Source organism: Rhododendron vialii, chromosome 10a (assembly GCF_030253575.1).
Source record: "Rhododendron vialii isolate Sample 1 chromosome 10a, ASM3025357v1".
NCBI classification, from domain to species: domain Eukaryota; kingdom Viridiplantae; phylum Streptophyta; class Magnoliopsida; order Ericales; family Ericaceae; genus Rhododendron; species Rhododendron vialii.
In genome coordinates this window covers 2,820,330-2,835,287 of record NC_080566.1, presented here as the reverse complement: position 1 = coordinate 2,835,287, position 14,958 = coordinate 2,820,330, and the positions used below count along the sequence as shown (strand labels likewise).

At 37.7% G+C, this 14,958-nt stretch overlaps 3 protein-coding genes across 3 annotated transcripts; 2 read left to right on the top strand and 1 right to left on the bottom strand.

Annotated features, from left to right (window-relative positions):
* Positions 1 to 1,920: 1,920 nt before the first annotated feature.
* On the top strand, positions 1,921 to 6,381 carry LOC131303483 (probable prolyl 4-hydroxylase 7). Its single transcript, XM_058330369.1, has 8 exons — positions 1,921 to 2,331; positions 2,421 to 2,507; positions 2,634 to 2,691; positions 3,644 to 3,748; positions 4,748 to 4,805; positions 4,917 to 5,092; positions 5,178 to 5,238; positions 5,725 to 6,381. Exons 1-8 carry the CDS (start codon positions 2,243 to 2,245, stop codon positions 6,039 to 6,041), a joined length of 951 nt encoding a protein of 316 aa, XP_058186352.1. The 5' UTR covers positions 1,921 to 2,242; the 3' UTR covers positions 6,042 to 6,381.
* Positions 6,382 to 6,505: 124 nt separating this feature from the next.
* LOC131303482 (transcription factor MYB35) lies at positions 6,506 to 9,750 on the top strand. The gene is made up of 3 exons (XM_058330368.1): positions 6,506 to 7,440; positions 8,385 to 8,514; positions 8,933 to 9,750. Exons 1-3 carry the CDS (start codon positions 7,305 to 7,307, stop codon positions 9,621 to 9,623), a joined length of 957 nt encoding a protein of 318 aa, XP_058186351.1. The 5' UTR covers positions 6,506 to 7,304; the 3' UTR covers positions 9,624 to 9,750.
* Positions 9,751 to 9,891: 141 nt separating this feature from the next.
* Positions 9,892 to 14,753, bottom strand: LOC131303481 (uncharacterized). The gene is made up of 9 exons (XM_058330366.1): positions 14,182 to 14,753; positions 13,177 to 13,263; positions 12,632 to 13,069; positions 12,082 to 12,217; positions 11,647 to 11,809; positions 11,154 to 11,279; positions 10,807 to 11,001; positions 10,347 to 10,469; positions 9,892 to 10,244 (listed from the first exon to the last, which is right to left on the bottom strand). The coding sequence occupies exons 1-9, from the start codon at positions 14,357 to 14,359 to the stop codon at positions 10,152 to 10,154; spliced, it is 1,539 nt and encodes a 512-aa protein (XP_058186349.1). The 5' UTR covers positions 14,360 to 14,753; the 3' UTR covers positions 9,892 to 10,151.
* Positions 14,754 to 14,958: the final 205 nt, after the last annotated feature.

Genomic DNA, 14,958 nt, shown 5'->3' with positions numbered 1-14,958 from the left:
TTTTACATTTAATGAACGGCTCGGATCATTTGTGTGGGACCTGTGGTGGGCCCCACAAAAAAAAAATCTGTGCACAAATTTCTGTACCTGTAGCATTTTTGTTCTCATTTAGGCTCCATCCCGCTAATATTCCTATTTTTTTAAGTACTCTCTTCGTCCGGATTTAATAGTTCCTTATTCAATTTTAACCGGATAAAAAATGAGTTATATCTTTAAATTGGTAATGAATTTTATATCCAATATAAATCTTGTTTTGATAGGTCTCAATTAGTTCTATAAGATAATGTTTTCAAAATTACATAAAACATTATAAATTTTAAAATATAATCGATTGAAAAATGACACGAATTTCAAAAAATGACTATTAAATCCGGACGGAGAGAGTACTTATTTTTATTTTAAGAGAAAAATCAACCTCTCACAATAGATCACTTTCAATTCAAAAAATAAGTCCTTATTGAAAAAATAAATACTTATTTTTCTTAACGAAACGTGACCTTAGAAATTTACTAGAGCAATTAAAATTGCATTCATACAAACAAAAGTGCACAAACCCGTATACGAATGTGTTTGAAATCTTTTGACGTATACAGCCCTCACATTTATCATGGGAGACTCAGGTGCACCGAATTTTTTTGGATCCATCGGTGTCAAAATGTATACACTTTGCTATATGTGTTTGTAAAATTGCTCTTAATAGATAAGTAATAACTCAAGTGTTAATTCCCCTTTTTTGGAGAATAAAAATTTGTTGAAAAAGAGCATGTAATTAATGCCAAATCCCCACCCCCAAATTAATAGATAAGGACATCCACAGTGGTATAATAAAAAAATAAATAACTAAAAGTTGACACATCATCTTTTAATTATTCATTTAAAAGGTTGCAAAGCTTAACAATGTTGAGATTCATATTGGTCACTTCTAGACCATAATCAAAATAAGAGGTCCACTATAATTTCACTCACTCTCTCTCCCTCTCTGTTTTCTGTCATTCACTTCCCTTCATTACATTTTTTTTTTGTCAAAACTTTTTTTCCCATATTCCTGTAGCCTATCTAACCAAACTAATATCAAAAATCCACCAAATCTTTTAAAAAAAATCAGATGTGTTCTTGAATTTGGAAAAGAATGCAAGGTTCTTCATGTACTCAGCCACATGGGAGGAACGAAAAAGGAATAAAATAAAAACGGGAAAAAATAGTGAAATACCTTAATCCGGCGACGATGGGTTGAATTTTAGATGATCAAGAGAAATGAGCTTTACTTGTTGGAGGAAAAGAAAGAGAAACAGTCTATGGGTAAAGTGAAGAAGATTTAGAGCAAACGAAAAAGAGAAGAAGAAAATACCAGTTGAAAAACGCATGTATATAAATTTTGAAACCAGGTAACTTATGTGGTAGGGGGTCCGCAAATTTTGATTATTGAAAAAATTTGCTAGTTTTGTTATTCAAAATCCAAAATTTAATTATTTCTAAAAATATTGTTAAATTTAATTATACTATTGTAAGTTATTTTTTACACCAACATTTATTAACTTTAAAAAAATAATTAAATTTTTTATTATACCACCGTAGATGTGGTTGGCCAAAGTACGCAGCGAATTTTTCCAAATTCTCCAAGTCAACCCTTTCCCAAGTCTCCGTTTTGAACTCCTCTGAGTTGTTTTCCAAGAAACCATGTGTCCTTTTTCCGTCAATAGATTATAGATGATGGGCTAAACTCAAGTGGTAACAACTATTCTAAATTCAGATGCTCTGAGTTCGAAATTTCGTAATCTTTTGAGATTAGATCATAAGAGAAATTTTTTGTAAATTTTCTAATTTCGACGTGAATATACTACTTGTCTTTGATCGGACATGACAAGAAATAATTAATATACGCATAAATTGGTCCGAACAGTCCGAACGTCAAAAAGAGGAGGATTACAGACAGTACACGCTTTCGCACATGAGAAATTTCCAGAAACAAAACCAAACTACCAAAGCGGCAAATCCAGTGGGCGTCCCCGCCCTTTTAACACGGTCTTAAATGACAGACATAGGGGAGAGAGAGAGAGAGAGAGAGAGATTCTTCTTGATTTCTGCTTTTCTTGGTAGAATTCCTCTGTAATCCCGTGATTACTTTCTCACCAGTCAACAAGCCAAAAACAAAGAACGAGAAAGAAAAAAACAGTTTCATCAGTTTGCTCTGTTTTTTTTTTATCAACAGAGCAGAAAATTCTGTAAAGCTCACATTTACCCTATGGATTCTCGCGTCTTGCTCGCATTCTGTCTCTGTTTCCTCTCTCTACTCCCCAAGGATCTCGCTCGTTCTGCTACAGACAAAAGCCCGTAAATTTTTACACACCCAACTCTACATACATGGACATATATACATCGTTATTTGGTTGTAGTATCTGATTTTGTTGTGGTTTTTTCAGACAAGGGTCAGTGCTTAGATTGACGACTGGGGTTTCATCTGCTCCTTTTGATCCCACTCGGGTCACCCAAATTTCTTGGCGTCCCAGGTCCCTCTCTCTCTCTCTCTCTCTCTCTCTCTCTCTAAAATCACGATTCTGTTGCAATATTCTCTTGGGTCATTTGGGTTGAGTATTTTTATACGGGAATGATGGTGGTGCATTTGAATTTTACAGGGCTTTCATTTACAAAGGGTTTTTGACAGATGAGGAGTGTGATCATCTCATTTATCTGGTTAGATTCTGCTTTCCTTATCTTTATGTCCTATTGCCTGAATTCAGTTATACCCAATTCTTCTTCTTCTTTTCATCGGCCAGAGTCGGTATTGTTAGAATAGTTAGATTAGCACCTTGAACGCTGGGTTGAACCCAGACCTCACTCAAGTACATGTCTTGATGCCGTTGGGCCAAATGCCTCCTGCCAGTTGTACCCAGTTTGTTGTGTGTTTAGTAGCCAAGACGAAGTGGGGAAATAGGAGGAAGCAAAATGATTTTTGCACTCTAATTTTTGGAAATACATTCTAAAATCTGGTCTTTTTCGTGGGCTGTAGAAATTGTTTTGCATGTAATCTTAAGCACTAAAACGAAAAAATTGGAGTGCGAAAATCATTTTGCTAGAAGAACTTGGAAATCTTGTTCTTTCTTTCTTGGAACCAGGCCTGTGTCCACTAGTCTTTTAGTCTGTTAATGAACTGGATCACGGGACACGTTATCTCGTTTCATTGATCTCGCTTCATTAATCCGAACCTCTCATTTTGCGAGTCCCAGTGTATAGCTTGTCTTGAAAAGCATCAATTTGATCCAATAATCGTGGCCGCACGATTTTGTCACAATTTCATGAAAGAACATGGACGAACAAAGGTGTTTATTAGTTTGGTTGTACTAGTCTTTTAGTCTCTTGTAAAAGGAGGGTTTGCCTTCCTTGATGCTTGTTTATTGTGCTCTCTCAATGAATCTGCCTTGTACCCAAAAGAAAAAAAACGCAAAGGTGTTTGTAGAAATAGACCATCCCTTTTTGCCAGATATTTGTGATCCAATCATCAAGAAATTAATTCAACTTTTTCCCTCTCCCCTCCTTTTCCTGGTTACCAAATGGAGTGTCAAGGGAAAAGTCCTCCTTCAATGACTCCTGAAAAGTTTTGCATCTTCTAATTTGGTATATCACTTGGCTTTGTTTGGGTGAGTAGGCCAAGGATAAGCTAGAGAAATCCATGGTGGCTGACAATAATTCAGGCAAGAGCATAGAAAGTGAAGTTCGGACGAGCTCTGGCATGTTTCTTAATAAGGCCCAGGTTAGTGGAACTTCTTTGTCCAATTTGAATTATCCATTAGCCCATATATGATAATGGGTCTCGGTCCATTGTTATTTGAGTAATTTGATCTCATGCTTATTATTTAGTGTTATCGGTTTGAAAAGTTCAGAGGTTAAATGAAAATCTCATACCTACTAGGCTAATATTAGGCGTGTTCATTTACATGCTTATCGATTGTTTTGGGTGAACACCAAGATGTAGCCTTATTGTTCACTACCGAAAAAAGAAAAAAGATGGAAGTCTTGATTTTTGTTGACCCTAGTATATACAATATAGGAACTTGGGTCTTTTCTATATTTGGAATTGTTTGGTTTGACCGAGTGTAAACATCTGTTGTAATTTTCTTTTGGTCACAAGGCATTGTAGTTTTGAGTTGATGTCAATACTAGAGGTAGCAAGAACAATGTTTGTTGGATTCGGTAGAAGTCTGTTTCGAAGCAAAATTGTTTCATATCTCACAACGAAGGTACAATGAGAGGCAAAGCTATTTCATTTCCATTAAAGCATACGTAAACTAATGGACGCCACTAACACTACACTCTTGCAATGTTTCGAATAGGCGGACGAGGCAGTACTACTCTGCCTTAAAACTGTACAAAAATGAAACAACCCTCCCTTGCGTGCTATAAATAGGAAAATATAAAATCACGGTCCTCTCATTAAATTGTGACTTGGATAAAACTTCTCCAGTTTCCAATTCGTGTGTGCGCAAATGCATTGATATTTTGGATTGAGTAAGAACTCTAACTTATGACATCTTTAACCTCCTCAACATGTACGTGCATTGATTGCTATCTTGTAACATCTTTAAACTTCCTCAACATATATGTTTACTGACTGTTCTGTCTGTTCATAGGCTGAGAGGTGTATAATAAAGCATCTTGTCTATTTTGGCTGCAAAAATATTATGGTTAGCTTTAAATAATCTAACATTAAAAATTCTAAGCTCATTTTCTGTTCCTTGTTTCACATCTCAAGGATGATATAGTTGCTGGTGTTGAGGCTAGGATTGCCGCTTGGACCTTCCTTCCCGAAGGTAAATTCAATTTTCTTAACCATGCTTTGTGTCAATGACTCAATGGACTTCAAGTCTCACCATATAGGAATAGAGTTCTCATAATTCACCTTAACCTGATGCTGTGATCAGAGAATGGGGAGTCCCTTCAAATACTCCATTATGAGCATGGTCAAAAGTATGAGCCCCATTTCGACTATTTTTATGACAAGATCAACCAAGAACTTGGTGGGCACCGGGTAGCCACTGTTCTTATGTATTTGTCTGATGTTAAGAGGGGTGGAGAAACTGTCTTTCCTGATTCTGAGGTATATCCATGCTCTTTCATGACTTTCTTTCTTCTGGTTTTCCTCTGATCTGTAGAAGCAACTACTAGCCGTTAACTCTATACAGGCTAAAGTTACTCAACCAAAGGACGATGATTGGTCTGACTGTGCTAAAAAGGGCTACGCAGGTATAGTTGCTTTTTTACGTTAATTGTTTAGAATCTAGTCGTTCCCCTCACCTTGTTTTTCATTTGGGCGAACTGCTCCAACCTTCAAAAAAGTTTGTGTTCATCTAACCAAAATGAGTTGAGGGTTTGTGTGACGGGTTTGGTGATATGACTTGAATGAAGCTGCCTGGTAACATTGTCTAACATATCAGCATTTCAAGACCTAGAATGTCAATAAAGTGATCCAATGCTCTTTCACTTTACCCGTTTCGATGATTCTATTTGATCAATGCACACCAATTTGTAGTATAACCCTAGTGCAGAACAATGTCAATTTTGTAGAATTTTATGTTGCCTTTTTGGGTTAAGAGTCCATACGCAAATTGCAAAACAAAATCAAAACAAAGATAAGAGTCGGGTGTTGATAGATCAATGGTTCAAGTAAAGTGAGTTAGATTTTGCTGCTTATTCAATTAAGATAACATACTTGTATTCCTTTTCTTGCAGTGAAACCCAACAAGGGGGATGCTTTGCTGTTCTTTAGTCTTCATCCCAACACAACCCCCGATCCATTGAGTTTGCACGGGAGCTGCCCCGTGATAGAGGGTGAGAAGTGGTCAGCGACCAAGTGGATTCACGTGCGGTCTTTTGAGAAAATGGGAAGGAAAGCAAATGGAGACTGCAGTGATGAGAATGAGAACTGCGCGAAGTGGGCTGCCGCCGGGGAATGTGAAAGGAATCCTATATATATGGTTGGCTCCGAAGACGTGGGTGGATTTTGTAGGAAAAGCTGCAAGGTTTGCTCGTCCTCGTCCTCGTCCTAGGCTTCCTCTTCGGGTGTTTTGCATCTTGATTTTGTCTTAAAAGGTGAGGAGTTGTCTAGATTAAGGGCTCGTTTGGCAATCTTGCTTATTAGCTTATCTTCTCTTATTTTTCCTCTTGATTGAGGCACAAAATAAAGAAATGAGCAAGGGCTACCAAACAGGCCCCTGTTGTTGTATATAATAGCATTGAACTATTCTTAGAAACTAAAGGAATCAAAATAAAGAGGAAGAATGCCGCAAGGAGAATCGAAATCATACTTGTTGGAACTTTTGTAGTTGCTGGCATCTTGCACATTTATTGATCTTATGGTGAAGCATATGGCTGTTATCTGATCTCTCTCATTTTTTTGTTAAACTTTCTTTTTTTCTGTTCTCTCTGCTGGTGAGCAGTGAAATAGAGACTCCTTGCTATTTGTTTAAGTTATGGTTGTACAAATTTATAGATTTTTTGCTGTCAAATTTGGAGGGGGAAAAAAGAAAAAACATAGGAACAGGTGCCCGGCTTCTCTTAGCGTAGCAAGAATATAAGCCAACGCTAATTTAGGATGGACGATGTTCTGATCCCAGATATGGTAAAATGGATGCATTTCTGCGATAGAATCCCAAAAAAGGCTACGAAACGAGGCCAAATGTTTTTTTTGCTTTTTGTTGCCTCATTTTCATGCACAAATCCTTATTTTTAATTGATGAAAATGGTGCCAAATAAAATGGTAAAGGGCTCTAGAAGAGATGCGTCACTCTGAGCTGATTTTTCAGTTAAGATCATGACAGTTGTGAATATTCCTTGGCATGCTTATAGAAACTGTTTTGCTTCCACACATGATGGCGCCAGTGCATCAAAAAAGGCAGTTAGTTAAATTTAAGTTTTAACAAAAATATTGCAGTCACCCAATTTGTACCTGGATTATGTAATGCCCTTGGAGCCAAGTGCATGATGTGAGAGAGAGAGAGAGAGAGAGAGAGAGAGAGAGAGAGAGATATTTGCGTGCTTTCTTTTTGATGTCATGCTAAACCATTGTGTGATTTGATGATAAAATATCATGCAATTGTGGTTAAAATGGGAGCCCTCCAAAATTACATGCATTTCTTGCCTCCTCTCTTGTTAAATGTTTCCTCCTTCCCAGACTGTACTTTGCTAGGCCACAGAGCATAGCATCACCACCATTACATCAACTCTCTCTCTCTCTCTCTCTCTCTCTCTCTCTCTCTCTCTCTCTCTCTCTCTCTCTCTCTCTCAACGTAGTGTTGTGTGTAAACAAATACATGATGGGGAGGCCTCCTTGTTGTGATAAATCAAATGTGAAGAGGGGGCTTTGGACACCGGAGGAAGATGCAAAAATACTTGCATACGTAGGCAACAATGGAGTTGGCAACTGGACTTTGGTTCCCCAAAAAGCAGGTATCTAAGTTCTAGCATGTTTGGTATCGTTTTCGTCTTTTGTTCTTGATTTTCATAAACACGTGTTTGATGAACAATTTCACGAACTCATTTAAGCTTTTGAAAACAACCCGCCTTTTTTTTTAACAAAAGTCGTCGCAAAAACTTAAGATGTTTCCGAATAATGACAATTGTTTTTTCATTTTTCAAAAGTGTGCTATTCAAAGATACTTTTTGAAATATACCAACTGGGACTTTGGTTCCCAAAAAAGCAAGCATCTAAGTTCTAGCATGTTTGGTATCGTTTTCGTCTTCTGTTCTTGATTTTCATAAACACGTTTTTGATGAACAATTTCCCGAACTCATTTAAGCTTTTGAAAACAACCCGCCTTTTTTTTTTTTTTTTTTACAAAAGTCGTCGCAAAAACTTAAGATGTTTCCGAATAATGACAAGTGTTTTTTCCTTTTTGCAAAAGTGTGCTATTCAAAGATACTTTTTGAAATATAGCAACTGGACTTTGGTTCCCCAAAAAGCAGGTATCTAAGTTCTAGCATGTTTGGTATCGTTTTCGTCTTCTGTTCTTGATTTTCGTAAACACGTATTTGATGAACAATTTCCCGAACAAATTGCCTTGTTCTCTTCCATTTTCAAAAAGAATTTTTCAAAAAATACCCCCTAGATTCCCCTTACTTCCAACAGTTCTCTCTATATCTCTCTCCATTTATTACCCCTACTATTTTTCAAAAAAAAATTCAAAACCTAAACCAAACAAAGCTAAAAGCTTTTGAAAACAACCCGCCTTTTTTTTCTTTTTTTTTCACAAAAGTCGTCGCAAAAACTTATGTTTCCAAATAATGATAAGTGTTTTTTCGTTTTTCAAAAGTGTGCTATTCAAAGATACTTTTTGAAATATAGTTGTAGACTCTGTGCATAATTTTTTGTTGTTGGACGAGTTTGTGTACAGGACTCAATAGATGTGGTAAGAGTTGTAGGCTTAGGTGGACGAATTACCTCAGGCCGGACCTCAAGCATGACAATTTCACCCCTGAGGAAGAACAGCTTATTCTTGACTTTCATCAAGCTATTGGCAGCAGGTGGACTGATCTCTCTCTCTCTCTCTCTCTCTCTCTCTGTGCTAGAAAAAAAAAGCCAGCTTTTAAAGGAGCACAACCCTTTGATGGTCTGAGGAAGAGTCTCATGCACTGGGTTGCGCTCTTTTATTTGAAAATAAGAAGAGCAAAAGGAGAAATGGTAGATCTTCCACTAAAATTTTTTACTTGACAGCCAAAAAACGATTTGGCAATTCCATGTATGCATCCTGTGAAGCTCCAGTGAATGATACGGGCCGTTTGGATTCCTTTATGAGTGACTTTGGTTCAGGTTTTGAAACTGATTAATCGAACGAGAACAAGACAAAAAATGAAATATATACTAGTAAGAAAGAACCGTATGAAGTGAAAATCTCATCTACAAAGATGGTACCACTGATGATATAACCGAAAATGATTATAGGTGGTCTTTGATAGCAAAACAACTACCTGGAAGGACAGACAATGATGTGAAAAACCATTGGAACACCAAGCTGAAGAAGAAGCTTTCCAAAATGGGGATAGATCCGGTAACCCATAAGCCCTTCTCTCAGATCCTTTCCGACTACGGAAAAATCAGCAGCCTCCCAAACACCAGATACCCGATTCCGTCCACGAACAACATGCAAGTTTCAGTCTCTGGACTGACTTTCCTTCCAATGGAAAGTTCAATCAGTAAACCATTTCCACAGCAATTCCAAGACGAGTCTTTTCCAAACCAACCGTATTTCTACACAGAAATTTCCTCTTCGGCTTCATCATCATCAGGCTCCTGTAGTTTCCCACAACTGAGGTCCCCACAATCCTTTCCCTGCCCACAACATCAGGCTCCGGTGATCACAGCGCCTTCTCCTCCTCGTTGGAGTACTGAGTTTCTTCTCGGCGACCCTATTCATTCCGCGGATACGGAGAAATTTTCTTCAGCCTTTTCTCCCCATTTGAGTGAAGTTGGACAAGAGAAAGCATGTGGAGGAATGTCCAATGGAGGTCAGAAAAAGCACTTGTCCGAAGCTGCTTCATCTTCTGCAAGTTCATTTGTCGAGGCCATTCTGGATAGAGATAGTGAGATGCAGATGGAATTCCCTGAGTTCATGAATGAGTATTTCAATTACTGAGTCCTTAAGTTCTCACTTTTTAGCTAAACCAGAACTAGCAGTTAATTTTATGTTATGTCAATCGAGCTTGCACTAGACCAGAATGAGCGATGGAAGAAAAGGGTTGTCATGGGTTCAGCCTGTTTAGATCTCTTAAAGGGTATTTTGCAGTTTTTCAGCTATATAATTTGGATCTCATTGTTTGTTCTCATTTCCTGCAATTTCATGGGTATTTTGCACTTAAGATAGTAATTATACCACTCGGCATCCCGATGTGAATGCGATAAAATTCGTGAAAATGCTTGCTTTTTATTTCATATCAACCAGGTTTTGAACTGTACACTCGTGTAAGCAATGCTTTACAGATAAATACGGATGTTCAAAGTCAATTCAAGAGACTGCAAGATTATTCAAAGACCTGTAAAAACAGGAACAATAAATAACCCATGAAAAAACTCAAACGACGCCTCTTGAGTCTTGATTAGTTCTCATCTGCTGGAATCTTTGGCTTTTCAGTGAAAACCCAAGCTGGGTACGAAAGCCCTTGATTCAAAACCCCAGTTGGTGGTAATTAGAATAGTTAATCTCCTTCAATCTCACACAACAGAGCACATTCTCTGGTAAGTCTTCTGGTTTGTTTCCCTGTTTCAAATCATAAAAGCAATGCGAAAATGATATCAGATGTGGATAAAACGTAGTAGTAATAAAACTAGCACTGGCAATTAACTTGTTGAAGACAAGTACCTGTATAGTCAGGCCAAAATCCAAGATGCAATTCTTCAATCTCTCTTGAAATGTTTCAAAACCCTTCCTAGGGATATAGCCAAATCTGTGCATATCCAAATCAATCTCGAAGTAGTTCTGCCCCTTTAAGATTAATCAGAGAGAAATACAAAGTGAGCAATATAGTTCAAAATTTTCAACAAAACATGCTTTTACTCCCCTATGAGATCATCACAGGACTACTTACCAACAAAAATTTAATAGATGAACAGTCCCAAAAACGTAGGATATACACTTCCATATATGTTTTTAAGAAAACTCTTCTTTACAGTTAGTAAAAGTTCTACAAAATGTAGGATTCATGTCCAGGAGGGCTTGAACTATCAGGAAAGATAAGGTAAATCATATAGATAAATGAGATGCAATTATACTAGAATAGAACATAACAGGAACTGAATCTGTTTAAAATAGACAAATTTACCAGGTAAAATTCATGTTGAGGACGTGAGAGAACAGGCTTTTCATTGTAAGCAGTCATAAGCTTCCTCTCAGCTGCACTTAGATGAAGATCTTCCATGTTTACCACTCGACCCAAGATCTTCAACCTTTCCCTGAAGGGTGCAGTTGTTTCCAACGGAAAACCTCTGACCCTCTCTACTTCGTCATCAATCAACCTCTGTCATAGAGAAAAGCATGGATATTTCCACGGACTAATCAGGAATTTGTAACAAATTAAAAACTTATGGAGGCTTAAGAAGGGATAAGTCTGTATGTACAAGTTATCACTTGCCATACATTGTAAACCTGCAAGTGCAAAAACCATCTTACCTTGATTTGTTCTTGGAAATTGAGTGGAAGTTCCGAATAATTGTCGGATAGCTTGAAGTACAAAACGTAACTCATTCCTTCTCCGTCATATTCATTTGGAAAGATTTTGGCAGGATACAGCGGAATCTGAGAGAGAAAGAGGGCAGAAGGGAGAGAAAAAAGAGTCATCAGAGAAAACCGAAAAATAACTCCTGTACATGCGTCAATTGTTTTTCTGCAGGCCAACTTCATGAACTGCTAATAAAGATTTTCCCTATCCTGATGGACTAAAAGTCCCTGGACACACTAGAAATTCTTTGGGTGATGGACATCAAGAATACAAAACTAGTATGCAGATGATGCAGCACCTTGCCACAATATATTGAGAGAGCTTGATAATTTCAAGCTGGATACATTTTAACAGATATAATACTTGGACATCGAAAATATTGACCGACTCGATCGCCAAGTAACATATGTCATCAATTTCACCCAAATATGCAGAGTACATTACCTGAAGATTAACGACAAGAATAGCAGGGACTTCTCCAGACGAATTCAAGGCTTGAAGTTCCACGAAACGAGCAATATGATCAATTTTACGCGGAGACAAAAACACATCTACACCAAGAGGATAAAATGCAGCATGGTTTGAAGCAGAATCTTTCTTTTTATCCCTGTGACCAAAAGAAACCAAAAGAAACCAAAAGCAACATTGGCTTCATGTTGATAGACAAATGAAATGGGTTGAAACATAAACTGATTAATTTACGTCCATTTCAAAGGCCTTTTTCAAATAAATGCGCATGGTTCCCTAGAAGAAATTCAAAGAAAAAGGAAAACAGTAACCATGAGGATGTAGAATGAATGAATCTACACAATGATTTTGCAGCCATTATGAACAAATAGCTAGTTGAAGCCATAGTCAATTGCAATACTTTGCTCTCACCTAAGATAGTTTCCACCACGGACTTTGAAGGTACTTGGCTCGATTGGTGACCAGCAATCACTCATTGTCTTTTCTGGTGGACAGTGTGGAACTTGGGAACCCGCAACTGGTCTTTGGAGAAGTGCCTTTGGTGAAACTGAGAAATACATATAAAATTTGTATAAGCAGCTTGTTTTGTGCCTTATGTTTTAGCAATTAACTATACAATTCAAGAAAAGCGCCAACAAGAAAGCTGGAGAAGAAATGGCATAATCATATAGAATCACCATCCAGAATGAGGATACATTCCCGAAACCAAAGGCAGCATTCCAGTACGATGAACAGTTCAAAGGCTTTTCTAAATTTAAGTATGGCCACTAAATTTTATTGTCATGATAGGGAACTGCACAAGAAGTCTCAAGGATGAGCAACGATTTCATAATATGAAGGCTCACAGTAATTATCAATACTACAGAGGGCTCATTCAGAGATGTGACCAATCTTAAACTGGAAGCAGGATAGAAAAAAATGAAGTAGCTTTTACCACTGAAGACAAGTGAATGAGGCTTACATAGTGCAGGAGTAGCTTGCTCCTCCTTCCTTTTAAAAGAGAATATTGAAGCCATTTTCTTCATGGCACTCGGGGTGCTGGGGCTTAGGGGTCTTTTATTTTCATCAGAGGAAACATCAGTAGCAAGACAAGGTAAACAATTATTGGTAAGAAGTCCACAATTGTGCAACACTCCTGCTTCGTTATCACTGTCACTTTCATCAGATTCCAATTGAGGATCAACACCTCTTGGACGCAGATTAAGGGTTTTCTCATTCTTTGCGCCCTCTCCTCCGCATTTGCTTTCCGTATCTCCTCCTGATTCTCCATTTAGATTGGGTTGCTGACTAGATAAATACTTGCGGGTAATATCATAATTAATGTGGCGAGAAGATCTGGGAGATACGATATCTGAAGTGGAATCAACATCGGAGCTACGGTGATAGACATCTGTAAATGCTGAAATCATGTATGAGACAGTATTAGAAAGGCTAGCTGCTTGAATACTAATAATATCAATAAAAAGCAGCAAACTTGAATGCTTATACAATATCCAAACCACATACCATCTTGCACACTATGAAAATCATCATCACAATCAGACTCGATTGCTGTTGCAGCATTTGCAGCGTCAGAATTTTCTTTTGATGCCACTGGAAGTATGAACAAAGATTAGCTCAACACTTCAAACAATTGAACTAAATGTTTGCTTCAATGGAAATATGAGTACATGATAGTTACAAGATAGTTCACAACATTGATCATGGTAATCATATTCCTCACTCTTCAGTATCTTGAAGAAAACGCATTTTAATTTTTCCCTATCGTGTTGGTCGAGGAATTCTTTTCCCTACCTAGACTCATAAACAATGGGTCAGAATCTGGTTAGTTCACTTTTCTCTTGTTGGGCCCTTAATGGGTGCCGGTTCTTCAAGAAGAAATTAACAAGTTAGCCAAGTTAGTTAACGGGTGACTGACCTTTGGTCCTAAATGCACAAACTGACTGACCTAGGACTCGAACCCAGAAGTTTGTTGGTGAGTTAGTAAAGCTAGTGTCACCCTAGTTTCTTCGAAAACACTACGGCCCCATTGAGTTGGTGGTAATGCTGTGCAGGAAATGTGTTCTCAGAAAAAATGAAGGAAAGGAAAATGAAGTTTATTTTCCTTTTTGTTCGGTTGGCAAAGAATTTTGTAGTAAATCTAAAATTCCTTCCTTAAAGCAAAATTTATTTTACTGGAAAGTGTTTTCCGGTGAGAAATTTGGGTTGTGAGTGAGTCCCACAACTTTCTTGGTCAATGAACACAAACGAGGTTGCAGAAAAAATCGATTTTCTCGTGCTTGCTCATCTTTCCGTGCAACTGAACGGGGCTACTATTCCAAATGTCAAACTTTTAGTGATATGTAAATATCTAGAGAAACCCAAATTTGGTACAGAAACAAAAATACCGAGAGTGCCAATAATTGATCAAGTAACCATGGATCAGAACTAGTACTAGCTGTCATTGCTAATAAACCCATAATAATTTGAAGCAATAAACAGAAAGGAGAGGCTAATTAGCTGGAGTACTACCTCTGAAAGTAGGGTTGGTGTAAGCCCGATCGACGAGGGTAGACGGATCAACGACGTCGTTCCGTTTGTATAGAGAAGAATGGATCTTACTCTTCCTCTCTCTCCTCCGTCGTCTTCTTCTGCCGGGTTTCTTTCCGGGACACACGCAAGCCATGGGTTTAGACCCACACACTCCCATCTCTCTCTAAAACTTTTATTCCCGATCAAAGTATCCACCAAATCTGCCCCTTTTTTTCAGATCAAAGCATGGGCGTATATGAAGAGGGAGGGCGGAAATCGGGTACGTGAAATAAAATGGTAGGTGGCCAGAAAAAAAAACCAATGGCGTTCGGTTGACGTCGCTGTCGGAGGGGTTCAGAAGTCCTTCCTCTCTCTCTCTCTCTCTCTCTCTCTCTCGATCTTGATTTTGATTTTGATTTTGAGTTTATGGGTCTATACAGATATCTATCTATCTATCTATCGATCTTCGACACCTAGATAGCTGAAGAAAATTAAACAGAGTCGTGAAGCGTGTGTGATCTCCTCTCCTGATCAGATCAGGGGAGTTTGTTTTGTTTTGTCTTGTCTTTCACAATGTGGTAATAATAGAAGGAAGGAGGGGGAATATAATTTGTTTTTTTAAATGGTTTTGTTAACCACCGCCCGGAGAATAATATTCATATAATTACAAATAAGTCTAAATATCAATATATATTTCACGGATATTAATATATTTTTACAAATGTTAATACATCTTTTTCGGATATTTATGTATATTTTTACGTACTAGTGTTTGTT